The sequence below is a fragment of the Diplotaxodon limnothrissa genome, linkage group LG17, assembly GCF_057381915.1.
Source record: "Diplotaxodon limnothrissa isolate DT_005_m linkage group LG17, D_limnothrissa_male_GT1.1, whole genome shotgun sequence".
In the NCBI taxonomy this organism is placed as follows: domain Eukaryota; kingdom Metazoa; phylum Chordata; class Actinopteri; order Cichliformes; family Cichlidae; genus Diplotaxodon; species Diplotaxodon limnothrissa.
In genome coordinates, this window is record NC_140612.1 from 16491009 (window position 1) to 16518034 (window position 27026).

The 27026-nt window shown below is 39.2% G+C and overlaps 2 protein-coding genes and 2 non-coding genes across 6 annotated transcripts; 1 reads left to right on the forward strand and 3 right to left on the reverse strand.

The window, feature by feature from the left end:
- Positions 1–1400: 1400 nt before the first annotated feature.
- sass6 (SAS-6 centriolar assembly protein) lies at positions 1401–16873 on the forward strand. Of its 2 annotated transcripts, XM_085376066.1 has the most exons (16): positions 1401–1462; positions 2670–2730; positions 2840–2919; positions 3024–3128; positions 5681–5849; positions 6203–6280; positions 6639–6758; positions 8556–8747; positions 8959–9153; positions 9992–10081; positions 12058–12237; positions 12616–12697; positions 14411–14520; positions 15617–15714; positions 16475–16566; positions 16821–16873. In XM_085376066.1, exons 1-16 carry the CDS (start codon positions 1401–1403, stop codon positions 16871–16873), a joined length of 1767 nt encoding a protein of 588 aa, XP_085232192.1. The 2 variants fall into 2 exon arrangements, with proteins under 2 accessions (XP_085232192.1, XP_085232191.1); XM_085376065.1 differs by lacking the exon at positions 16821–16873 and having other exon boundaries at positions 16475–16646.
- Positions 16874–17464: 591 nt separating this feature from the next.
- On the reverse strand, positions 17465–20244 carry ahsg1 (alpha-2-HS-glycoprotein 1). 2 transcript variants are annotated; one of them, XM_085376068.1, is made up of 8 exons: positions 20000–20244; positions 19534–19644; positions 19289–19373; positions 18545–18714; positions 18343–18459; positions 17969–18046; positions 17779–17862; positions 17465–17745 (listed from the first exon to the last, which is right to left on the reverse strand). In XM_085376068.1, exons 1-8 carry the CDS (start codon positions 20195–20197, stop codon positions 17572–17574), a joined length of 1017 nt encoding a protein of 338 aa, XP_085232194.1. In that variant the 5' UTR covers positions 20198–20244; the 3' UTR covers positions 17465–17571. The 2 variants fall into 2 exon arrangements, with proteins under 2 accessions (XP_085232194.1, XP_085232193.1); XM_085376067.1 differs by having other exon boundaries at positions 17465–17862.
- A 2420-nt stretch (positions 20245–22664) lies between these two features.
- On the reverse strand, positions 22665–22738 carry trnat-agu (transfer RNA threonine (anticodon AGU)). The gene has a single exon. It is a non-coding gene; the product is annotated as a tRNA-Thr (tRNA).
- Positions 22739–23847: 1109 nt separating this feature from the next.
- On the reverse strand, positions 23848–23921 carry trnat-agu (transfer RNA threonine (anticodon AGU)). The gene has a single exon. It is a non-coding gene; the product is annotated as a tRNA-Thr (tRNA).
- Between the last annotated feature and the right edge of the window lie 3105 nt (positions 23922–27026).

Here is a 27026-nt window from a genome sequence, read left to right on the forward strand (position 1 = left end):
TGGGCTGGTATCATCAAAGATGAGCTTGTGGGGCCTTTTCGGGTTGAGGATGGAGTCAAGCTCAACTCCCAGTCCTACTGCCAGTTTCTGGAAGACACCTTCTTCAAGCAGTGGTACAGGAAGAAGTCTGCATCCTTCAAGAAAAACATGATTTTCATGCAGGACAATGCTCCATCACACGTGTCCAAGTACTCCACAGCGTGGCTGGCAAGAAAGGGTATAAAAGAAGAAAAACTAATGACATGGCCACCTTGTTCACCTGATCTGAACCCCATTGAGAACCTGTGGTCCATCATCAAATGTGAGATTTACAAGGAGGGAAAACAGTACACCTCTCTGAACAGTGTCTGGGAGGCTGTGGTTGCTGCTGCACGCAATGTTGATGGTGAACAGATCAAAACACTGACAGAATCCATGGATGGCAGGCTTTTGAGTGTCCTTGCAAAGACAGGTGGCTATATTGGTCGCTGATTTGTTTTTGTTTTGTTTTTGAATGTCAGAAATGTATATTTGTGAATGTGGAGATGTTATATTGGTTTCACTGGTAAAATAATTGAAATGGGTATATATTTGTTTTTTGTTAAGTTGCCTAATAATTATGCACAGTAATAGTCACCTGCACACACAGATATCCCCCTAAAATAGCTAAAACTAAAAACAAACTAAAAACTACTTCCAAAAACATTCAGCTTTGATATTAATGAGTTTTTTGGGTTCATTGAGAACATGGTTGTTGTTCAATAATAAAATTATTCCTCAAAAATAAAACTTGCCTAATAATTCTGCACTCCCTGTATATGCACAAAAGAGCGTTTTAAGCCTAATCTTAAAAGCAGATCGTGTCTGTCTCCTGAACGCAAACTGGGAGATGGTTCCATAGAAGAGGGCACTGAAAACTGAAGGCTCTCCCTCCCATTCTGCTTTTAAACACTCTTGGAATGACAAGTAAGTCTGAGAGCTGTATTGGAGTCCTTACCATACTATAAGGTCTTTAAGACAAAACGGGGCCTGATTATTCAAGATTCTTCAAGATTACTCAAGGTAGGACTTACCTACCTGGAAGCAATTTCTATCATTATAACTAAACTAAATTAAATGTATCACACTATCACCGTGTGGGTCGCTGTGTTCTGTTTCCACTGTGGCCAGCAGGTGGCGGTGTCGGTACCAGGCTTCATGTCTGCCGTCCACCATTAAAGCGTAGAACAAAAAAAGGACCATATGTTCCGTTTGTACGGTTGGCGCCTGAAAAGCGCCAAATTGAAAGATACCAAACACTACTGATCCAGCTGACTGATGAAAACCAGCATCACTCAGAAATACTCTGATATACGAACCTTTAACGTTGATCGATGTTCTGACTCGTCACAGCGGCACCGCAGGGAAAGACGGGTTTTGTCATGGAGGAGCTCTTCAACAAAGTGTTGCAGGTTAATGTCAGATGCAGGGACTGCGAGGAAAGGTAAGCCTGTGCACACGGACACGGACGCACTATTTAAACAGCTTGGTTTGAAGTTACACCTGACGAGAAGAATAATTACGGTTATTCTGTCGGCACACACGAAACCTCCCCATCCTGACTGCGGCAAACAGCTGTCGGTCCAATCCAACCGGGGAAAACAAACAAACGTGTTGCACAGACTAATGCAAAGCACGTTAATATTAATCAAATGAATGATAACGCAAAGCGTACTGCAAATCCAAGAGTTTCTCAAGGCAAAGAAATGGGATATTCTTGAATGGCAAAGTTAGTCGGCTGTTCTCAACCCAGCAGCATGTTTTTCAGTTACAGAAGACAACGCTGAGAGATTCAGAGACAAACAGCTGGAGGCCTGGCAGAGCATCTCAAGGCAACATGTAGTGGTGTCCGTGGGTTTGACTTTAGCTTGTCTAATTATGTTTGAGCCTCTGAAAACGGCAGTCTATGTATGCAAACTGCTGTGTGTCCTAAGCAGTTTCTGCAGGTAAACCCCTGAATTAAAACTAAATGTCTTCACTTTAGGTGCATCTGGATTGTTTGATTTAAAATCCACCCTGGTGGGTTACAGAGACAAAATCACAAAAATGTGTCTTTGTCAGAATACTTGTAATGTAAATATACACAATAATGGAAACAGAGTAGAACTTTTTTTTGTGCATTTTGGGTTTTGGTAACCATTCAAAATTCTTTTACTGTACAAGTGTGCAATTATGCTTCACATACACAAACAGTTGTGAGAGAACACATCTGTATATTGAACCAGATGGTGCTCTGACAGCAATGTTCACTGCAGCAGTACCAGCGAAGTTCTGATGGTAAATTAGACACAGGAAAAGATTACTGGCATAGATGAAAATGAAGGGCGGACACTTACTGCTAACAGCACAGTGTTTTAATATTTTGGCATACTGAAAGGTAAAGGCAGGTGACATGCTAATGTTGTTAGCAGCCTTCATAAGTTACTTCACATAAGGGTAAGTGAGCCTTTGTGAATGCTGCATGGAAAGCATTGCAGAATCAGAAGCAAGTGTTAGTGTATTTTGCAAACATTTATGGGAAAATGAAACATTTTCATATTCCTGTCTTTATTCTGTTCGTGGATTTTTGAAATGAGGTGAACACTGAAATACAAGTTCACATAGGACTTATTGAGTCACCAAACATCATGTTTAATTGCTTCATTTTACAGAAAAGCAAATATTCGTGTCACAATTGAACTTCAGCTGACAACAAGTCCAGTGCACAAAAGAGTGAGTGGGACGTTTTATCGTTTTAAAATAAAGAGAGAACTATACTATATACTACACTACACTTACATTATATCATTTAACATTTCCTGTTCTTTACATATTACATTAGGATCTTCTAGTACGGATAACAGATGATATAGATCCATATTTTCTCTTCAACCTTGCAATATCAGAAGAGGATTTCCAAAGGTAAGTGTAAAAAGATTTGTATGAAGTAGTGTGTTGTGTTAGAGTTAAGGGACAAAGCATCTTCAATATTAACTAATGTCATTTGTGTTTGAATTGTTGTGTAGCTTGAAAGTCCAACAGGGTCTACTGATCGATTTTGCATCATTTCCTCAGAAGTTTATTGACCTGCTTAACCTGTGCATTTCCGAACAAACGTCAGACAGTCCAAGGTATGAAGAAAACCAACACATGACATCACACTGTTTGAATAAGCTAAGCAAATATATGCCATAAATATATTTTTGTTGTTGTTGTTGTTTTTTTGGGGGGGGGGGGGGGGGGTTGTTTTGTTTTATTTTACTTATCTATATATAATTTTTTTTTCTGTAATAATATCTGAATGATCTACATGGGAGAGTATGTATAACTATATCTATGTGTTTCCCCAACACTGTTCATACACGATGTACATACACTACTATTATACACTCAATTTAAAAAAAAATTAATTTCCTCCTCTGTTTTATTTGAACTATCTCTTCCTATTGGTTAAAATGTTGTTGGAAAAGCAATAAATAAATATTTGAGGAAAAAAATTAATGTATTTTATCAGCCAGTGTCATCCCTTCTCAAGTGACGCTGTGATAAAAGTAGACACGATTCTAAGATAAGATAAGATAGAACTTTATTAATCCCTCGGGTGGGTTCCTCTGGGAAATTCGGTTTCCAAAAAGCACAGCACCGACAGAAGTTACAGTTACAGAATGTTATATATATATATATATATATATATATATATACACACACACACACACACACACACACACACACACACACACACACACACACACACACACTTATATAAATACAGAGACAGATATAAATAAAATATATGAAGGGGATAAATAGGAATAAAAATACAAGTGAATTGCACATTTCAAGTATTGAGTCTATTGCACTGTTGACTATTTACAAAAGTATTGCACAAAGGTATTGTACAGTGAGGTGCAGAGGCACTACAGCTTAGTTGTTCCCCCCTCCTTTGTCCTCCTGTTTCCCCTCCCTCTCCCCTCCAGAGAGGAGTTAAACAGTCTGATGGCGTGTGGGACAAAGGAGTTTTTAAGTCTGTTAGTTCTTGTCTTGGGGAGAAGCAACCTGTCACTGAACAGACTCTTCTGGTTGTTTATGGCCGTGTGCAGAGGATGCCCAGCATTGTCCATAATGTCCATCAGTTTCTTTAATGTCCTTTTCTCTGCCACTGTCACCAGAGTGTCCAGCTTCATGCCGACCACAGAGCCAGCCTTCCTGATCAGTTTCTCCAGCCTGGATGAGTCCTTCTTTGCTGTGCTGCTCCCCCAGCACACCACAGCATAGAAAAGTACTCCAGCAACCACCGACTGGTAAAACATCCTCAGGAGCTTCCTGCAGATGTTAAAAGACCTCAGCCTCCTGAGGAAGTACAGTCGGCTTTGGGCTTTTTTATACAGGTGCTCTGTGTTGCATGACCAGTCCAGTTTATTGTCCACCCACAGCCCGAGGTACTTGTACTTGTTGACCACCTCCACCTCCTCCCCCTCTATCTGAACCGGCAGTGGACCTGCTCTAGACCTCCCGAAGTCCACAACCAGTTCCTTAGTCTTTGAGGTGTTGAGTTGCAGGTGGTTTGTGTGACTCCATGCGACAAAGTTCCTCACCAGACTTCTGTACTCCTCTTCCTGATCATCCCAGATACACCCCATGATGGCCGTGTCATCTGCAAACTTCTGAATGTGGCATAATTCAGAGTTGTAGCAGAAGTCAGAGGTGTACAGGGTGAAGAGAAGAGGGGACAGCACAGTTCCCTGTGGTGCTCCTGTGCTGCTGACCACAGTGTCAGACGTGATGTCCTTCAGCCTGACGTACTGTGGTCTGTCGGTGAGGTAGTCGGAGATCCAAGCCACCAGGCAGGGGTCCACCTCCATCCTGTTCAGTTTTTCCTGAAGCATACAGGGCCGGATGGTATTAAAGGCACTGGAAAAGTCAAGAAACAGGATCCTGACCGTGCCTTTTCCCCCATCCAGGTGTGAGTGGGCTCTGTGTAGGAGGTACAGGATGGCATCCTCCACTCCGACACCCGCCTTGTATGCAAACTGTAGTGGGTCCTGGGCATGTTGTACCTGTGGTCGGAGGAGGTTGAGGAAGAGCCGCTCTAGAGTCTTCATAAGATGTGACGTCAGTGCCACCGGTCGGAAGTCATTCAGCTCATTGGGCCGGTTCTTTTTGGGGACCGGGACGATGCAGGATGTCTTCCAGAGGGCGGGCACTCTCCCCAGTCGCAGACTGAGGTTGAAGACTCGTTGTAGCGGCTCCCCAAGTTCAGCAGCACACGCCTTTAGCATCCTAGGACACACCTTGTCTGGGCCTGCTGCCTTTCTGGGGCGAAGCTTCCTCAGTTGTCTCCTGACCTGGTCCACTGTGACACTGGGAGATGTTTGGGAGGAGGGGAGGGGGGGAGATGTCTTGCTGCTGAGAGAGGGATTGGAGGAGGGGGGTGTCATGGTGTCAGGAAGGGGGGGAAGCGAGGGAGGTAGTAGAGTGGGGAGAGGACTCTGTAGTAAAGGTGAGGGTGAGCCTTGGAATTTGAAATTGGTGAACGATAAAGTTGCTTGCTGCACGTCCCTATGCTCATCATTAAGTATCACTGGAATATTTAAAAACATTACAAATATGTCCTACTGACTTAGTAATTTGAAAGATATAAATTAAACCCTTTTGCACAGACTAACTGTTGTCCTTTCCACAGATTTCTTCTTCATTTGTCATGTCAGTCTCCAGTGCTAGAAGGTCCCACCAACTTCAGTGTCATAGAGACAAACGCATTTAAGCACCTTAACCACTTGTCTTTACGACTTTCTCAAGCTTCTGACAAAGAGGTTAAAGATTACCTGGCAGTTTGTCTCTCCTCTCTGAAGGTTGGTTCCATTTAGCTTCTTCATACTTTATGCCACTCATCAAAAAAACAACCCTTTAAATAAATACCAAATTTTAATGTTAGTTCATGTAAGTAAAACGTTGTCATGTACATGTTAAGTGTAGTTGTTAATCCCAAGGATGGGAGCTTGTATTGCTTGGGTGGGCTTCATGTTTTCAAGCTTACTTGTATTTTAGCTTTAGTTTAGTTTGATCAGCTGAAGGCAACGTATATATATTATATAAAAACATTTGTTTGAATATAATTGTCTAGTCAAATAATTATTTTGTTTTTCAGAGCAAAACTGAGTTTTAACAGGTTTTGTCATGTTTGTGTCATTTTTTGTTGTTTCAGGCAGAGAAGCATGCCCTAGAAATGAAGCTTAAGACGACTGAAGATGATCTGACCAGGCAGCTGAATTATGCTCAACAGGTGTGCATTATTTTTATTTTTTAAGATATGATACAGCTTACTTACGTACTCAGTTTAGTAGTTCTTGCGTTACAGCAATTAATGTTAAGCGAAACTTTTGTGATTTTTCTTTAATAGAAATTTCAGTTTATTTATTAATAAACTGCCCATTTATTGATTTTTTTCATGTAATTTCTTTTTATTAAACAAAAGTTGAACAATTATTTTGTATGCGGTCAAATATAGCAAGGAAAACTGGAATCTGCAAAGTTGTAATTATCAGATCAACATTTAAAAAGAGTTCCACAAAGCGTTGTCCACGGTGTGTTCTATGTAACTATAACATGCAGCTGAACAAGTGATCATATGTGGATCATAGACGCTGTCTGAGAAGACCAAAGAGTTGGACAAACTGCGCTCAGAGTGGACGACTCAGACCAGCTCGCTGTCCAGCCTTCATTCTCAGGAGCTGCAGCTGGAGAGAGACAAGGCTCTGGAGGCAAGACTTCTCTTTTAATCAGCACAAATTCATCAGCTATGTTTTTAATATGGGTATTAATGTCAAAACAAGCTGTGCACAGCGCCGTGTCTAAGGAAGCTCGGCAGGATAGAAGTTATTTTACCTGACTTGGAGCAAAGAGCAGCTAAAAAAACATATTTGGAGAAAGAGCATCTCTCCACAGATTTGTGATCTGTTTAAAAAAAACATAGTCACACAAGTAAAATGTTATTTCCTAAAAAGTTACAAGGTTTTGTTTAGATTCCAGGTTTTCAATTTTGAGTTGTAGAGTACTATGGTGTGTACATTACTCAGTACTTTGTTGTACTTCTTTATGCCAACGTATCAAATGTAGAAAATGGAAAACAAATCTATTAAACTTTATTAGTTTAAATCATTATAATTCATGAAATTACTTAAAAATAATTGTTCAAAGCAAGTCTACGGAAGAGGATTAGGGCCACTGGAAAAAAAATCTGAGAAAAAAGTCAGAATTCTGACTTTAATCTCAGAATTCTGAGAAAAAAAAGTCAGAATTCTGACTTTTTCATCAATTTTTTTTTCAGAATTCTGACTTTAATCTCAGAATTCAGGAAAAGAAAAAAAAAAAAAAAGAGAGACGTGCCCACTTTTTTTCCCCCAGTGGCCCTATTCCTCTTCCGTACAAGTCAGCTCATATTTTAGATGGCAAGTGCTTAAAAAGCATGCGATGTAAATATTTGTGTGGTTATTGTAGGGCTCGAGGTTGACCTAGTCAGGGTCAAATTACTGTGACATTAACATGGAACTTCAGATTAGCTCCCTTAGCTTATGCTACATTTTTGTTAGTTGTGTTTTGCATTTACTACCTTCTTGTATGTAAAGTGGGAGAAATGAACCTTTAAAAGTGATACAAACACGTACTATGTGATCCACGAGTTTAAACTAAGATTTACAAGTGTGTGCAGTGATATGTTTGCATTGTTAATTTTGACAGCAAATTTTAAACTAGTTTTAATCGGTCTTTTGAATAAAGTGTCAATTAGTAGTAGTAGATTTAATCTGATGTTGATTCAGCGACTAAAATATAAAGTGTAGAAGTCGCTTTTTCATCGCTCTACACAGTTTTTTAAAAGCATCTTATATTCATTGACATCTTATGTTGTAAATTTGCCCTCTACAGTCTCTTATTCTTGTTCTTTATTTTATATACTTAGCTTTTTGTCTCAAGCTCTTTCTGCCTGCCACTTCCACGCTGCTGGAACACATGAATTTCCCCAATGAGGGACAATAAAGGATATTTCTGTTCTATTCTGCATGACAGTGTGAAATTTGTCTCAAAACCTCATGTGGGCATGCAGTGTGGTATCGGTGCGTTTCAGGCAATTCGTTCACATGCATTAAATTTTTTAATAGTGAGCGAGAGGGCTGTTACATGTATTTTCAGATTCGTAAGCACTGAAGGATTTATTCAGGTTTATGTGTGCACATTTATGTCGTTTTCCGTGTGATCAGATTTCTTTGTATCTGTTTGTGGATCGGAGCACACATTTGTGAGCCCTCAAAAGTAGAACACAAATCACTGCACACAGTTGTAAATCTTAGTCTATGCTTGTGGGTCGTACCATACAAATTACTAACACTATCCTCTGCATAGTTAACAACCCTGTCACACAATATTAACCACGTGTGGCTTTGTTCTTAGCTCAGTCTCGTGGAAGCAGTCATTTATTTGGAACCTTTGAAACTATAGGGATCAAAAGCAAAGCTAAAGATTGCCCTGCAGAAATGGTTGGAGATTGTTTGTCTGTCTTCCAGTTACAGAGCAGGTTTCAGCAGCAGACAGAGCAGCTTCGTCAGGAGCTGGAGACTGCTCATAAAAAGAGCAGCCATCAGCTTAATAGTCGACTGACAGAGTTGGAGGCCTCGTGCAGAGAACTGACTGAGAAGAAATACAAGAACGAGTCTGCCATCCGAGACCTGAAGATTAAACTAGTTGGTGCAGACGAGGTAAGTGAATGTTTAGGATGAGGAATTATTGCGTCCAGGTGACTTGCTCTTAATGTTTGAAACTTTATTATAATTTGTGTATTGGCAGCAGATATAAATTTCATCCGTCCATCTTCTGTAGATCATCCTATCATGGGGGCAGCGGAAGCCGTGCTGAAAGCTCCCCACAGCAAGAGAATGCTGTTGATTATTTTCTTTCTCTTTCATATAGGAATGCCAGCATTTAAAGCAGCAGGTCCTGTCTCTCAGGAGGGAAAACAGCACCCTGGACGCAGAGGTCCATGAAAAGGACCGTTTGGTGAGCCAGATGCAGATGAGAGTGGCTGTTCTGGAACAGGAGGTCAAAGATAAGGATCAGCTGATGAACCGCACCAAAGAAGTATTGGAAGCCACTCAGCAGCAGAAGGTAAGGAAGCCCTCGGGGACAGGGGGGCATTAAGGATTCAGAATGAGAGAAATGATATGACGTTATGAATAGGAAGTCACCAGGAGTCACCGTGTACAGACGAATGGTTAGACTCAGGATGTCAGTGTTGTGCAATTCAATTTCAATTCAGTTTAATTCATGAATCCTTCTGTCTTGATGCGCGCTCAACCATCCAGGTGTGTAAATCCCAAAAGGCTGATTCTGTTCGTCTGGACGTTGTGTTTTCAGTGGGAGAAATGTTTCATCGCTCATCCACTACCAACTCTGCTGCTAACTAACTGTTATGCAGAAAATAAACATCTGTGTCAGACTGGTCCAACTTTTATGTTGGAAGTCATAACTGGTGACAAGACTTGGTATACGGTCTCAAAGCCCCGAGAATGCCTCGGGGTTGTTTTGTTTTTTTACTATGAGAGTATAAGTGAGGTATTTGGTTGTGATGTCCGGAGGCATCTGAGGAAGAACATGTGACGCAGAGAACCTGAAATGAAGTGAACATGCAACAACTGCAACATACTAACAAACACAGCATGTTTGAAAGGTAGATGTGTTTTTGGAATCGCCTACAAAAACTTTGTTCATCAAAATAAAATTCAAGTTGACAAGCTGCTGTTTTTAGACTTACACACATGGCATTGCACGAGGGGTTGCCAGGGGTTTATCTAAAAATGAAGAGGTGCAGCAGAAGACTACCCTGATGGAGGCCAAATTTAAATCAGGATTGTTCATCAAGCCTTCAAGGTTTTTGTTTTTTGTTTGTTTGTTTAATAAAATTTTGCCCTTCTGATATTTTTAACCAGCTTGCTTTTTGTTATAGGAATCAGTGGAAGAAAATGCAGAAAGTAAGGAACTTCAGATTCGAAAACTTGAAGCTACGGTGAAATCACTTTCTGAGGAGCTGATAAAGGTTTGTCAGTTTGTGTGTTTGTGTTCAAAACTCACAGTTTTTATCCTTCAAGCTCAAGTCCTTGGGCCTTGGAGCACAGAATCTTTGCTATATCTTCTAGACAGAGATCTTTGATGTTGTTTAGGGATCTGCTGGAACCACTGGCACAGTTTGGGGTCACTGCCTCAAGTGCCTCCTCGGTTAGCACGGGGACCACTGCTGCCTTGACCTTCCACATATTGGGGTCTTGGCAGTGCATAGGTTCGTCAGTCTAGTCTTACATTCTCGAGTGACTTCTCTGTCTACCAGTCGCTGGTGTTTTTGCTCCTTGGTATTTGGTACTGGGACCGATCCATTCTTGGGGATCCTTGGGATCAAGATATTCCAGTCTTCGGGTAGCCATTCTGGGCGTCTCAGTCATTAGCCATTGTTTTGTATTTTATATTTCAAGCACTCAAGACTTTTATATAAAAGGTTTTGGAGAAGATTTCAGACATGCATCTGAATGGAGGTTTTAAGGTTGTTGTTTTTTTTTATTTCACATATGTAAATCTAAATAATGAAATATATTTTAAACAGAAAACGAAGTAGAAAAAAATCTAATTGCTACTAATATCTCTGATATATACGTGCTCAAAAAGGAGTAGGATGAAGTTTACACTTTCTTTTTAGTCCTTCCCCGCTCACATTCACTCCTGTGGGGAATTTAAAATCACAGATTGACCTGTGCATGTCTTTGGACTGTGGGAGGAAGCCGGAGTACCCGGAGAAAACCCATGCAGACATGAGGCAAACATGCAAACTCCACACAGTAAGGCAGTGGCCAGATGGTGGATTTAAACCCAGGAATGTGAGGCAGCAGTGCTAACCACTGCGCCACCGTGCTAGCCCTGCATCAGATTGGCACCTGTCCAGGGTGTACCCTACCTTTTACCCTATGGTAGCTGGGATAGAGAATGGATGATGGATAATTTTATATAATAATGCTGTTTAATAAATGATAACTCAGTCTTCCTTGATATAACATATAATCAGAAAATATAAATAACTATTTATGAGTCACAGTACAAAGTCAGAGAACCTCCCTTTGACTTTGACCTTTGGCTGTAATTGAGAGTATTTCTGTATTTTCCATGTAATTTTATGTGCCATATTAAATGTAATTAAAAATTAATTTTACATTTTTTGACAGATGAATGCAGTTAATCTTTAAAACACTGGTTTTCATTTTAGAAAGCACAATCAGCAGTTCAACTTAAAAGACCTGTTTTTTCTTTTTAAAATCTTTATTGTTGCTCATTAACAAGAAAAAAGTATTTTTTTATCCAGTTAATCGATAGAATACTCGATTACTAAAATAAATGGTAGTTCCAGCCCTTGGCAGTGCTTTCGCAGCCTGTAGGGAGCAATGAATAGCCCATCTACCTGCAGTGAGCCAGTTGGAGGCGATGGTTGTAGCTGTGGGCGACTCTTGTTTGTGCTGTTGATGGTCTTCCAGCCAGCTGCATAGAAGAGCAAAGTTATAACAGATGAACAGATGCGCTGAAAAGAATGAAGACGTGTCCCCTGTAGCTGTTACGTGTGCTTTTCATTATCTCTTTTCTGGTCTTTGATGTTTTTCATGCTTCTTCCGTTCCCTGTAAGCTCCAGAACAAGAGACGTGCACCACTCCCTTTTCTGGTTCACTTCTCACCCAACAGCATTCAGCCTACTTAGTTTGGGGGGGACTACACAGGACCATGTTTTCAAAGCTTGAGAACTTTTCTCCCCATGCAAATGGGCACAACCACTGTAGTATAAAATGAGCAATATGCAGGAATGCCCTACACAGTGAACCACATCCTGTTTTATAGGGTGTTGCTTATACTGATATTGGTTGCTTTGGAAAGAAAGTGAACGGACTGCATCTCTGTTATAGGGAAAAAATAGAAGTTGTGAGTTTTGAAAATGATCAACTCCTCTTTTTGATCTATCCTTTTTTTCTTTTATACATACAGGCTAACGGTATCATTAAGAAGCTGCAAGGAGAAGTTCGAACCTTAGTAGGAAAAATAAAAGTCAAAAACACTGTGACAGTGTCGCAGGAAAAGATTCTCCAGGAAACTTCAGAGAAACTTCAGAGTGTTGAAAAGGATCTACAAAGCGCTCAGCAGCAGCTCAACACTAAGGAAGAACAGGTATGTCACAGACTGAAGCCTTTTCTTTTGGTAAAGCAGTAAAGGAGATCTCATCAGTCAAACCAGTAAATCAGTACAAGTACTTTAAAACAATACAAAAAGAAAAAGTACAGTACTGTGTGAACTGTGTCCTTTTAAATGCAAGTGAGCATAAAATAAAATAACAACCTGAACTATCGATACTAGGCGAGATGGATCCGTCCTTTCATGTCATTCTGTCTCTGCCATCCAAATGTCAGAGCAGAAATTGAGACTTATTAGACCAGGCGTTGTTATTCCAATATTCTGCTGTCCAGATTTGGTGAGCCTGTGTGAAATGTAGCCTCAGGTTCCTGACAAGAATAACAACCAGTGCAAAATATTCTTTTTATTTTTCAGATTTTAAAATTAAATGAGCAGTTGGAGGCCACGGTACAGAAGCTAAATGAAACCAAAGAAGTGCTGAAAACTAATGAGAATGGTAAGGAAGCTAGTCCTGTTCAATGGACCCTCTGAAAACTGACTTTCATGTCTTCAAAATCGTTAAGGTTTACAAATCCAGCAAAGCTTCTCAATCCATCAGTGTTTATGGAGTCCACTTCCATATGGCGACGTACACTACAACTACATTTTATTTATATAGCGCTCGTTAACAACAACAGTTGTGATTTGGCAATATTAGAAACACCAACAATCACACAACCATTAGCAAGAAATTGATGACAGTGGGAAGGACCAGGCTCAGCCATCTGCAGAGAGATGGGGGGGGGGAAGGGGAAACTATAGATGAGTGAAGAAGAAACACTATGTCTTTGCTTAGCCAGATTAATTAAATAGCATCTTATTTCTTAGTGTAAACTTCGTGAGCTTTATCCAAAGCACAATCTGTTGATTCACCCGCTAATTGTATTCACAGTGATTTGCCTGCCTAGCCTAGCTTAGCTTGTAGCCAACTCGCTAGCAGCATGGCCTCTATACCTGTCCCTCCTGCAGTTTCCTGCTCAGTGTGTCAGATATTTAGTTACTCCTCTGCCTCCTTTTGTAATAACAATACTTGTAGTAAATGTAGCCTTTTTGCAGCTTAGGCTGACCTCACTTCAGACCCTTGAAAAGACATAGTTGTCTTCCAGGGGCCAGAGCAGGTGACATTCAGGGAAATTTTTAAACTGCTGGTTAAAGTTAAATGTACATTTTGTGAAATTTTAATTCACGTCAACAGTAATGACACCTGGTTGCATCAATCGAAGGTAACTAAATGAATATTGAATTGGGGACTAACTTTACCAAAACAATCTTGGGCTTAGTCATTTTCTCTGGTACCCTCCTTAATCGGACCAGGAGTGACATTTTTAGGCACTTATTTCCCTTTGATTGCTGGCTGTCTGAGTAGTAAAAAATCAGTGGGCTCTAAAGATGATTGGGAAACTTTCAAGTCACCTTTATTTAAATAGCACATTTAAAAGACATCAAGTGTCGGCCAAAGGGCTGAACAGAGGGATGATATGATAAAAAAGAATTAAAAATGTACACAAGCACACATACGTGAACATAAAATACATGTATACGTATACTCGTGCAAACATCATCCAATGAGAAGACCAGAATAGCTAAAACAGAATAAAAGTGGTGTCAGAGAGATCTGAAAGCCTTGGAAAATAGTATTCAGATTCTATTTGATGACTTCCAAGGACAAAGAGGATTCAGGGGAAATCTGGTCTTTTTAGACAGCATCCACCCCATTGTGGATGGAGGAGCTCTCATTTCTAGAAATCTGGACAAATTTATTAAAACCCCCAGAACATGATGGGTTGGGACAAAGCAACAGAGATTCATTTGTCTTACACGCCTCTCTGCAGCTTCTCTCCAAAACCCATCCCCTTAGATGCTGCGTCTGCCTCCTTCTGAGTCCCTGTTTTTACATGAATCAACAAATTGATTTACATTTTGTCATTATGGAATATTGTCTGTAGAATTTTGAGGTGAAAAATGAATTAATTCCATTATTGAATAAGTCATAACATAAAAAACATTCTTTCCAGATGCACTGTGAGTATCTGCTCCTTGCCTTGGCTGCCTTGATAAATGTGTGAATGACAAATAATTTGTATTGTGAATAGCAATCTCATTCACATTATGAAAGTTGCTATTTAAGTGTAGCACATTTACTAGTGTGTTTATTTTCATTTTACCACAGTTATAAATTGGCTTAACAAGCAGCTAAATGAAAAGCAGCTGTCCAGAAAAGCACGGGGTCTGGAATCACTGGAGAATCCTGCAGTCTCAACCACAACAGCAGGACTTGGGGTAGGTGACAACATACTGATGGTGTTTATTCTTCATCCTTCCTCTTAGATATTACTACAAGCTTCATTCCTATTGTGCCATTCAGCTCAATATAAATATGTTTTGTGTCATTGAGTGAGAGATTATGGCAGTAAGAGACGGCAAAGCAAGAAAATTTCAATTTGGTCAGTTTCTTTCTTGAAGCAATGCTTGTTGGCAATAAATGTTATATTGTTGGAAAGCCTGTGTAATTGCTGTTACACTAAATGGTGTGTGAGAAAAATGCATTTGCAGGTTGAACAGCAGCACTGGGCATGTGGGTTGCGCCACATTTATTAGATTGGGTGATTGAAGTCTGAGACATATCGGCATTTAGCAATTTATTCATTCAACAAAAAGGGGCCTCAGTAGCATGTGGAAGGACCATACACAGCCACAACAGTCTGGCACCACCTGCACCACCTCCTTATGCCGGTCACCTGCTCAGTCACACACCTATATGGGATGGCATCCCATTCTTTTTTGTACGCTACTTAATTACGCACAGAAGACAGTAATTTATTAACTATTCATTATATTAGATTCGAACTTCTCCATTAAATGACCTGAAACGAATTGTCATTTAACAATATACACATCAACATGAGCCTATGAACCTAATAATCCACCCTGGAAGTAATAAATGCAGAAAAGATTTGGTGGGTTTTTCGTGGGTTTGACCAACAAATGCATTATTCACAAGAAGCATTGTTACAATAAAGAAATAATCAATTCAAAACAATCACGTCTAGTTTAACATAAGCTTAGAGAATGACGGGATGCCTGAGAAAGAGAAGTAGCGTACTGGGACAAATGTTTAAGAAAGCAGGTGAAGAGCTGTAGTAACTACAGAGAGAGAAAGCTGCGCCAAGGGAAAGAGTTGTTGAAGCTAAGTTAATAAGAGGGGCGATGATCAGTGAGCAGCAGTTTGCTTTCAGAGTGCTGATGGAGAAGTAGAGAGAAGGTCTGAAGGGGCTTCACTGTGTCTTTGTGCAACAGTCTTATGTTTGCACATTATAGCAGATCAACAGCACTAACACCACCTGAAGATATCTCTGTATTTTTTCTGGCACTTCAGTTTTATCCTCAGACAGCCAAACCTGTTGTATCTCCCATGGCGGCTGCTGGGATCAATCTTACTGATGAGCATCTCGGGAAGTCATCAAACAGACAGATGTGAGTTTGTTGACTTAGTATGACTGAGTATACATTACACTCAAAGACAAATGAGCCAAAGTAAAACTGTGCAATTTATAAAATGTATTATCTTTGAGTAATGTAAGTATTTAGACACATTTATTGATATATGTTATTTTTTTATTGGTATTCATTTATTGTAATTAATCTCATATCAAATGTGAATATAAAGAAAAAAATGTTAGTATAACTGAATTTAGTGCACTTCTCAGACATGGGTTGGGTCTAGCTCAGGAGGCAGAGCAGGTCATGTACTAATTGGAAGCACTACACCGGTGAAAATCCAGGAAGTGGACATTGAGATAGTGGACTCTTATAGGTACCTGGGTGTTCACCTGAATAATAAGCACTGTTTTATGCAGGTATAGGCACAAAATCTCACTAACTTTCCTGTAAAAGTTTGCTACAGATACTATCTGGTCCATTTCTGTCTGATATTGTACTTTTGTGTACAAATGAAATACACTTCCCTATCATTATAGCTGTCTCTCTTGCTTTAGCAGGGAAGGAAGAAGTTTAAGGTCTCTATCCAGGCTGATAAATGTGTTTCTTTATAGCAGTATGCAATTTACAGCAGTTATATATTTAAAATGATTTTGATTCCACGACAATACCAGTGGTAGAACAACAAACTCTTTTTGTTTGTTTGCTTTAAATGTTCATTGTGAATATGTCTCTTTGGTCAGGAATGCAAAGTGATTTTGTGTTCCTCAGGCTTGTGTTTTCTCTTTGTCCTTAGTGGAGACTCTGCTGGTCTGGATTCGAAGTACTTTGAGAAGAGAGATGATTGCATCTCGATCTATGGTCTTTCATCTAATCCACGTCAAAGAGGTAAAAGTGCTCATCTTTTAAAGATCAGCATCTACCACATATTAATTTCAGTGCGTCAAGTTTTTCATTTCATGGCTTAGTAGTGTAACTCTTTTTTTTGGGATGCAGCAGTAAATCTGTGGGGCAACAACGCTAATTTAGGTGCCTTTAAAAAAAAAAAATACGAAGAAAAAATTGTTTTTTTGATTGAGATGCTGAATGCGTGTGATAATAAGTAACAGTAATTTGATTCTGTTTGCTTGCTTTGTGTTCAGAGTTTCCTCAGAGTACAAAGCCATCTATAGCTTCAGCTTACTTCTCTGCATAAAACAGAAGTTTCAGGATCTGCAGAAAGATTACAATGGAAATGGACTTAAAACCATCAAGTCACGTCTTCGGCTCTTGTACAAAACTGCTACTGTTGCATTAAATAAATTTGTTTTAATGAGTGATTCTTATGGTTAATTCTAGTGATCACTGAGAATGTATTATTGTATGTGAAATAAAATTGTTCTGTTTTTCTTATGTTTTTGCCCCAAACTGTGCTTTACTGTATACAGTGTACTCTTGAATAAACAACTTTTCCAGTCTCACTTCATTTCTGGATATCTTAAAATTGATCCAATATCGCATTTAGTATAATGTCCAAAATAAAAATATGTGCTTTCTGCTGGGTTTTTTTGTGTTTAGTAATATTCTATCCTCAAATCAGTTTACCTTCAATTTACAAAATGTGAACCATACACCAACCATTGTACATATAGATTCGCATTTGATACCTTTGCCCATAGCTGAGTGCATCATTGCTGCTGCCAGCATCATAATGGAATTAAATAGATGCCAAATCAAACCAAACTTCAGAACTGCTGTTCTGAGTCTGCTGATTCTCAGAAATAACAATCATTGTGCTTACTCCAGCTTCAAGTAGTCAACACCTCGATGGTTTATTTTGTATGCACTATATTTTGGCACATTGCATGCAGAACAACCATGTTCTTTATTTGGCAATGTTCAGCTAATTCTGGATTAGTTGTGTGGGCGGTGAGGAAGAGGCCAGGGGCAAATAGGGTGGAGAGCTGGGTCAGGATTGACTAGGAATCCGTGACATGGATGAAAGCGCCGTAGGGGGTGAAATGACCCTTTACCCTTGCCACCAGTAGGAGGAGGGCCGTGAGCATGTGGAGGGCGTCCTCCTTTGTCAGCATGTGGAGGGGGGCCACGACCATGGTCGTGAGCATGTGGAGGGGGGCCACCATGACCATGTGGATGACGTCCACAGACAGGCTCCTTCTCACCAGGCCCAAGGGCAGTGGTGTTCTGTTGAGAACAAAGACAACAAATGCAAGAGTTGTTTTTTTGTTGTCGTTTCTTAATAAGTTGCCATAAAAAAGGAAATTTATTGCAAAGCTGCTGTTGGTCTCACCTCTGCAGGATAGAAATCACACTCAGTGGACAGGAGTCCATTTTGACTGGAGTAAGATGAACGGCAGAAAGCATGACGCTTTAAAAAAGGAAGGATATATACAATGAGAGAACTAACAGGAATAAGCCATAAAAAAGGTATTTGTCATTTAGGGATTAGAAATGCTGGTTATCTGTATTGTTTGTATTTGATTTAATACTTCTTACAACTGTGCAGTAAATCGCTTGTTACTCTTTAACATTGTGATATAATTTTAATGGGATGTGGTACTCATGATCTCACTGAATACACACAGCTAAACACTTGACTAATTTTAGTACACAGCATATCAAAATGTGGCTCAGGATTTTCTGAAGTGTATGAGTTGTACTTACAGCTCTGTTAGGACAAAGTGGAATGCATGCCTCAATTATGATTCTAGAGCCCATTGGGCAATGAGTCTCCACAAGTGCAAACTCAGGATAGTAGTTCATTCCTAATCCCATTATGTACTACAAGAAAAGAAAGTGTAAAGTTAAACAATGACTGATCTTATGAGTTCACAAAGAGGGGGAGGAAGAAAAGGATCCTCTGTACCCCAGTTGATATCCGCCCCACTTCCTTCAAGATGTAGTAATGCTGGTTACTGGTGTTCTTGTTGAATTCTGCTGTCGCTTCACGAACAGACTTGAGACCTTCAGAGTTGTTGAGAGGCAGCAGCACAGGACAGTCAGGGCAGATGCGTACCATCTCCAAGTTAGTTTTTTCTGCAAACACACAAAGAATTGTACTGAGTGTACGTTCAGAGGATTCCAAAAGTCACTCGCTGAGGCTCTTTAGCGTTTTCTGTCAAATATTCTCCCTTGCAGTCTTTCACAAGATAATGAACTTCTCCCCATGTTTACTTCCTAAAGACTCCTCTTCACTAGGATGCTTGTTTGAAATTATTTTTCAATCGTGAGTTTCTTCATTGTATTTTTTTAGCGTTACACACAAAGTATTTTGTCACCCTTGTCCCAACTTTTTTGAGACATGTTAAATGATTTAAATTCTAAATAAGCATTTTTTTAAACTAAACTTAATGCCACAGTTTTAATATTTGCTATTAGTGTACTGCTTTTACAAATGCTGTTTTTTATCTGCAGTCAAACTTAAATGACAAATTATGAAAAATGAGGAAGTTTGGCCAAAGTCTGTCTTTGGCCACATCGAGTGTGTTTTTGAACAGGCAGACCAACAGCCTTGGAGTAACAAGTAATCAAAAATGATCGTATTTGATCATATCTACAGTAGCATCTTCTCAGTGAAATGGTGAACAGCTATGATGCAGAGAGAGCCCACCTTGTCGTGTGTCACATTCATATTTGGTTATGTCGGCATCACCATCTTTTATAGTCATCAACACAGTGCAGTTGGCCTTCACTGCCTTCAGAGAAACACAGAGAATGCAGTTTTATTTCATAACATCACTGAAGTAACTTTGCATAATTTGGCCAGATTAGCACGTCCACCTTCTGACCAGAGGTGAATGTTGCATGAAGTCAGTGCAGGCAGGTGGATTAAGCAAACAGCTGCTTTGCATTTACCCGCTCTCCCATGCCACGTATTTCACAGTCCTCAAAGGGTTTCGGGTTGATAGTGTGGCATTTTGTTTCCCGAAGATCCAGCTGCAACTTTACGTTACATCCACCATCAACCTGGAAAGAGCAGAGAGTAAGACTGTCATTCATATTTACTGATGCAGTTTCCTACATCACCACAGGAACACCATGACAGACTTTAAGGATTTTTTGTCATGAAAAGCTAATGTTTGGAAAACTACAATAAACATTAATAATATTTTTTTTTTAAAAAAGAAAAACATTTCAAAAGAATTGTGGACTTGGATTTGTCACTCACTATGCTTTTATAGAACTGCTACTGTTTTTTCTACTCTCTTCTATTGTTTAAGTTTTGTCCCGCTTGTTGTTTATTATCTCTTTGCTCCTCTTGCCAAAGTGGAAATACTCAAATGTGAACTGCAAATGCGCACATTTACTGCTACTATCATACCTGTTCCACACTGTTCCCTTGAACTTCATGCAGTCTGAACTTGTAGCCATGGTCGTGATGCTCATTGATGTGATGCACTGCCTTATCTGCTGCCGCCGGACCGTTACCTTCACTGCATGTTAGTGGCTCCAAACCTGGGGCAGCGCTGCAAAGCAGGACTGCTGCCGAAAGAAGTGTCAGGACTCGTAACGTCCTCATGGTACCGCAGAGAAGACTGGAGCAGGCCACTATTACGGGGCTGTTATATAGAGTGGATTGGTTAACATATGTCAGTGGGTTAGGAAATAAATGATAAATAAATAGAAGCGACCACAAGACAAACATGAACTTTAATCAGAGGAGCTCAGCATATTTTGAAATGTTTACCGAACCAGTCAGTTTCATCACACTTCGTACACAGTCGATATTTAAACTGAAGGATGCTATTGTAGGATTTTTAGCAGCTGCAGATCTTACATTTTGTTTTTTGCTCATCATTACAATCAAAATGTTTGAAAAGAGTTCAGATTTGGCCCAACTTTGTTCATTTGATTTGTGTTTAGAATAAACCAGGGTAGCTGTTTAAACATTACTTCTATCCTAAGTTTGGCACAAGGACATGGATCTTTATCCTTTTAAGGGGTTTCCACACCCTTAAAAGTACTTAATAAAACTTTTTTGTTTCTTTTCTTTTTGTTATTTATTTTGGTTGTAAGAGGTTAAGCATATTTTTATCATTTCATTCAAATGCCAGAACACCGAGAGAGTTTTTTGTTATTTTACACCCAATGACCCAAGAGAACTCTTTAGATCAAAATAGCTTCAGACAAACTTTTACCCAGCAATGCTGCAGCGTTTTTTCAAGTATAGGTGGATTACATCAAGCTGGAGGTGGTAAAAAAACATCCATGGCCAGATTTATTGCTTAATTTACTAAGAATAATAAAAAACAACAACAACAAAAAAACAAAAAAACTATTGTAATGAAGATTCAAGAAAGTGAAAAGTATAGAAGCACTTTGCATTCTCATCAGAAAAGCACCATTTAAGTGCCAGTCAGCATACTAATTACTGCAAACGTATTTGTGTGACTTTCACATTTAGAATGCAGAATTTGGTTATTTCAAAAAACCATACAAAGAAATTTGCTAAAGTTTGCGAAATGCAATTTACTGCTATTTACATCAACAGGCAAAGTGTTGATGTGTTGATTTACCACAGGACTAAAAGATTAACACTTTTCCACTTAACATGGCTGATAATTCTTATCAGCACAAGCATAATCATCAAAAGCGTACCAAATCTTTGAGTCGGGCCAGTTATTTAGTATTAATGGAATTTTGAAATCCATTGTGACCCATTGTGAACAAAGAAACTCAGGGACACAAGAGACAATATCAAAGACAGTAGCAACCTGTTAATCACATACAGGCTACTATGTTGCACAATCCGTTTTGAATCTAAAGGGACTATAACTTATCTTTTTTTTAAAAAAAATTCTGAGTTTTAGAGTTTACAATGTTAGTTACAGGTATTGATTAACACAATTTGCAAAAAAAATAAACAAAAGAGAAACACTGAACAATCGGGAGTGACCAGTTGCCAGATTATTGATTTTAAAATTTGAGAATTAAATTCGGCTTATGTATATTAGTGTATTGGACCCATTTATCCAAGCATGACAAAAACCAACTTACTCTGTTATTCACATACGCTGTTAACTCCTCCATCCTATAAACTCAAGTGTTATTTCCCACCACAATTATAAAGTTGGTACATCTTGTAATAGCCATTTCTTTGTTATACATTTTTTACTTGCAACTAGCAAGGCACTTAGTAAACATTTTTCTTTTTTAGACCATTCCTGTGGCGTACATCCAAAAAAAATTGTTTTCATTCCACCCCTCCCTGAGCCTGGTTCTGCCGGAGGATTCTTCCTGTTAAAAGGGAGTTTTTCCTTCCCACTTTGAGTGATAGAGTAGAAAAGCCCTATATAAGAGCCAGTCCATTAATTTAACTTTGAAACATTCAGTGTCTGACACTGTCACAGTAATCGTAAGGGTCCTGCAGATGTCACTTGGTAATCTCACTACATTTTAACTGCACAAGACTCTGGATATTGTAGCTCCTGTGAAAAAGAAAGCCTGAAATCAGAAGTATTTGACTCCCTGGTATAACTCTCAAATGGGCACCTAAAAGCAGATAACTGGAGCGAATGGATTCTCACTAATTTAGAAGATCTTTATTTAGACTGGATAAAAAGTTTGTTGCTCTATAAAAAAAAGCCTCCATAAAGCTAGAACATCTTACTATTCATCATTGATTGAAGAAGATAAGAACAACCCCAGGTTTCTCTTCAGCACTGTAACCAAGCTGATAAAAAGTCAGAGCACTGTTGAGCTAACTATTCCTTTAATGCTGACTAGAAATTAATTCATGAACTTTTAACCGTTTTAACCATTTGAGAAACAATTATTCATAACTTTCATTAAGTACAGCTACTGATATTTGTTTAGACAGTCTGTGAAGGTTCTCAGTCATGTAGGTCATTGTAGTCTATGGAGCTTGGAAAGGAAAGCATCTGGAGAGCACCATGAGCTGGATAACTGAGGACATACACAGACTTTCCTAACTGGATGATTACAAACGCATCAACAGAAGAAGAAGGTTTTAAATGGTAACAGGGAGGTACTGCTGGGATTTGAACCCAGGATCTCCTGTTTACTAGACAGGCGCTTTGACCAGCTAAGCCACAGCACCTCTGGATGTGTTTCTTTCCAAGCTCCTTAGATTTATTTGGACTATTTTTCCTCTAGCTGAACTAATTGAACTTTCTGAGTTAACTTCCTTCACCCATTGTGAAGGAAGAATCTCAGGGACACAAGAGACAATATCAAAGACAGTAGCAACCTGTTAATCACATACAGGCTACAATGTTGCACAATCCTTTTTGAATCTAAAGGGGACTATAACCATCATAACTATATGGTGCTGTCTGACTGGAAATGACTGACAACATAAAATAATCAGGAAAGTGTTTGCTGAGGTCAGAGATTATATGAGTCAGAAACTGGATTATATAGTGGTTGAACCACTAACTTGCCAAGTAGTAGATGCCCTGCTCTTTCTCCTGAGCTACAACCACACACAATACTGTTAAAATATAATTTATGGTATACATTTGCATGTTTATTTTGTTTATAAAATTTCTTAGGCCACTCTAGAGGTAGAGCAGGTCACCTACTAATCTTCTGTGGAACCAGCTTCCAGTTTGGATTCAGGAGACAGACACTATCTCTATGTTTAAGATTAGGCTTAAAACTTTCCTTTTTGCTAAAACATATAGTTAGGGCTGGATCAGGTGACCATGAATCCTCCCTTAGTTATGCTGCAATAGGTGTAGGCTGCTGGGGGATTCCCATGATGCATTGAGTATTTCTTCTTCAGTCACCTTTCTCACTCACTATGTATTAATAGACCTCTCTGCATTGAATCATATCTGTTATTAACCTATGTCTCTCTTCCACAGCATGTCTTCTATCCTGTCTTCCTTCTCTCACCCCAACCAGTCGCAGCAGATGGCCCCGCTCCTCCCTGAGCCTGGTTCTGCCGGAGGTTTCTTCCTGTTAAAAGGGAGTTTTTCCTTCCCACTGTTGCCAAAGTGCTTGCTCATAGAGGAGCAGTTACTTAGAAAGAGCATAGAAAACAGTTCTTGGGTGAATGAGGCGAGTTGTGTAAAGCACTTTGAGTGATAGAGTAGAAAAGCCCTATATAAGAGCCAGTCCATTAATTTAACTTTGAAACAGACTTCCCAGAATTTCCTAACTGGATAATTACAAACGCATCAACAGAAGAAGAAGATAACAGCGAGGTACTGCTGGGATTTGAACCCAGGATCTCCTGTTTACTAGACAGGCGCTTTGACCAGCTAAGCCACAGCACCTCTGGATGTGTTTCTTTCCAAGCTCCTTAGATTCATTTGGACTATTTTTCCCCTAACTAAACTGAGTTAACTTCAGTAACTACTTCCTCCAAACTATCAACTTGTCTTAAAGACCCCAATCTTACAAGGCTTTTCAAGGAAGTTTAATGTTTTAATTTTAAAAATGATTAGCCTCTGTCAGTTATTAAGCTGTATGTACCACAGGCCTTCAAGCTGGCAGTAGTTAAACCATTACTTTAAAAGCCATCACTGGACCCAGCGGTCTTAGTTAATTATAGGCCAACCTCCAACCTTCCTTTATAAGGTTGTAGCTGTAAAATGCTTCTGTAAATGATCATCTGCAGAGGAATGGCTTATTTGAGGAGTTTCAGTCAGGTTTCAGAGCTCATCACAGAAACAGCTTTACAAATGATCTTCTTATGGCCTCTGACAGTGGACTCATGTCTGTGCCTGTCCTGCTGGACCTCAGACCTCATACTGTTGACCATAATATTTAATTATAGCTATTAGAGCATGCTGTAGGTGTTAAAGGTCTATCCAATAGATACCTATTTGTTCATGTAAGTGGACAAATCTAATTCTTTATGCACTAAGGTTACAAATATGTAAAAGTGCTTTCTGCTGTTTGTGCAGCATTAGAAATATCCTGTTTCAGAGTGCAGCTGAAAAACTAGTTCATGGATTTATTACTTTCAGACTACTGTAATTTGTTATTATCAGGATGTCCTACTGAACTCCCTGAAATGCCTTCAGTTGATCCAAAATGCTGCAGCAGGAGTACTGACAGGGACTAAAAAAGAGAGAGCATATTTCTCCTATACTGGCTTCCCTTCATCGACTCCATGTTAAATCCAGAATTGAATTTAAAATCCTCGTCAAGTACAAGGTCTTGAATAATCGGGCCCCATCTTATCTTAATGACCTAATAGTACCATATCACCCCATTAGAGCACTTCGCTCTCAGACTGCAGGCTGACTAAAGTACTTAAAAGTAAAATGAGACAGAGCCTTCAGTTTTCAACCCCTCTTCTGTGGAACAAGCTCCCAGTTTGAATTGGGGAGACAGGCACGCTCTCTACTTTTAAGATTAGGCTTAAAATTTTTCTTTTTGGTGACTCAGCTCGTTAGGGCTGTAACAGGTGACCCTGGATCCAATAGGCCATGGCTGCTTGGGGCTTCTCATGAAGCTCTGACTGTTTCCTTCTTCACTCACCTTTTTTTATGCAGTCAGAGGTAACGAAGTACAAACACTTTGTATACTCTGCAGGTAGAATTTTGGCACAACACAGAAGGACTGCAGCTGTCCATCAGTTCGGGTTGCGTATTTCAGCATCTAGCTTGCTCTACAGAAGACCAGCGAGCGTAAAGGCAGTAATTTTTTTAAGCAGCAGGTAATTTTAAATGCAACTTTTCTATGAGCTCAACAAAACAAAACTGTGCAGTTTGTCACACAGTGTGTTGCTAGCTAAAGGACTAGCTGCTGTATTTCACAGGAAGAGAAAAGAAAGAGCTAACTCCACTCAGAGATGGAGAAAGATTAAAAAAAGAGGGCAGGAAAGGAAGAGAGCTTAGATTTAAAGGTAAGGACTGCTCAGTGGTGATAAACTGGACATTTTCAAGCTTACATCTAAGTCCTCGTGTTTAAATCAGATATTGGGTCTGTATATTTGACATAATGTTTTTCCATGTTGTCAAACATACTACAAAACAAACTGAGGTAGGCTAACTGTGTTATTATTTAAAGGTAGTCAAGTCAAGTCAAGTCAAGTTTATTTATAGAGCACATTTAAAAACAACCAAGGCTGACCAAAGTGCTGTACAGTAAATACAGATAAAAATACAATAGAACACAATTTCGTAAAACACCTCGCTGATCAAATAAAAAAAAATAAAATAAAATAAAATAAACAAATAAATTAAACCTTTCTAAAAGCCAATGAAAAGAGGTGAGTTTTAAGAGCAGTTTTAAAAGTTTCTAGGCTTTTGGAGAATCTGACGTGAGGAGGTAAACTGTAAGGTAAGAGGCAAAGTAACCCTCTATAATGTAGGCAATTTAAAAAAAATCCTTCTTTTTCTCTGTTCATGTTCTGCTTACCTGATTCAAGCTGAGTACCTTGATTAGAATCAAAACTTAGACTGAAATAAAGTTGGTATTTCTATCTACTAATATTATTTTATTGTCACATTAATATTGCACAAGGTTCAGTCAGCTTTGCATAAAAATAGATGGTAGAAATGTTCTTCAAGGAGCTACGTTTTCACTTTTACTTGCATAAAGAAGTTCAATCTGTACTTTAACTTTTACTGGAGTATTTTTCAACACTAGCATCTGTTCTTCGGGTGGCTGTAGCTCAGGTGGCAGAGCAGATCAGCCACTAACCAGAAGGTCAGTGGTTTGATCCCAGGCTGCTCCTTGTCTGCATGCCAAATATCCTCGGGCAAGATACTAACCTCATGTTGCTCTCTGATGCATCCATTGGAATGTGTATGACTGTTAGATACTCAGCACTTAAAATTAGAAGAAGTCCTTGTGTGAATGAATTAGTTGTATAAAGTGCTTTGAGTGCTCAGACAGAGTAGAAAAGCACTATATAAGAACCAGTCCATTTACTTCTGCTCAAGTACAGAATTACGGGACCTCCTCAGAGTGCAGAACATAAACTATGTTTAATGTTGTTAAATAAATATTTACTAAATATTTTAAAAGAACAAATCCCGTTTTTCTTGCTTTTTTTCTATTCTTCCTTAGTCTTGTCAAAGTGATTTGTTTATAGTAGTGAAAGCTAAAGTTAAACAGTCTCTTTAACTATGGTCTGCATACAGAATGAATGACTGGGCTCATGGAAACTTATTAACACTAACAAAGAACAGTTACATTTAAAATCTATTTTGGAAATGTTACTATAACACAAACGGCAGTGTGTGAATGTCATGCTTTCTGACAAAGTCAACAAAATCACGAGGCTGAGATTTTTGGCCATCATTTTGTAACCTCGAAAGGTTCAAGGTTAGTAATAACCCCCCCCCCCCCCCCCCCCCCTTTGGGTCCACCCGCCGTGACAGCCATCTTACTATTCATGACCATCGCTTTTCATTATTCAGTAA

Excerpts from the sequence above, each read along its gene's own strand:
- sass6 (XM_085376065.1), top strand. The coding sequence starts at position 1,401 with ATGGAGGAGCTCTTCAACAAAGTGTTGCAGGTTAATGTCAGATGCAGG. Across the intron at positions 2,920-3,023 it reads TCAGAAGAGGATTTCCAAAG|CTTGAAAGTCCAACAGGGTC; the intron begins GTAAGTGTAAAA and ends ATTGTTGTGTAG. Across the intron at positions 8,748-8,958 it reads AACTAGTTGGTGCAGACGAG|GAATGCCAGCATTTAAAGCA; the intron begins GTAAGTGAATGT and ends TCTTTCATATAG.
- ahsg1 (XM_085376067.1), bottom strand. The coding sequence starts at position 20,197 with ATGAGGACGTTACGAGTCCTGACACTTCTTTCGGCAGCAGTCCTGCTT. Across the intron at positions 18,715-19,288 it reads TGAATGTGACACACGACAAG|AAAAAACTAACTTGGAGATG; the intron begins GTGGGCTCTCTC and ends GTGTGTTTGCAG. Across the intron at positions 18,047-18,342 it reads CACTTTGTCCTAACAGAGCT|CGTCATGCTTTCTGCCGTTC; the intron begins GTAAGTACAACT and ends CCTTTTTTAAAG.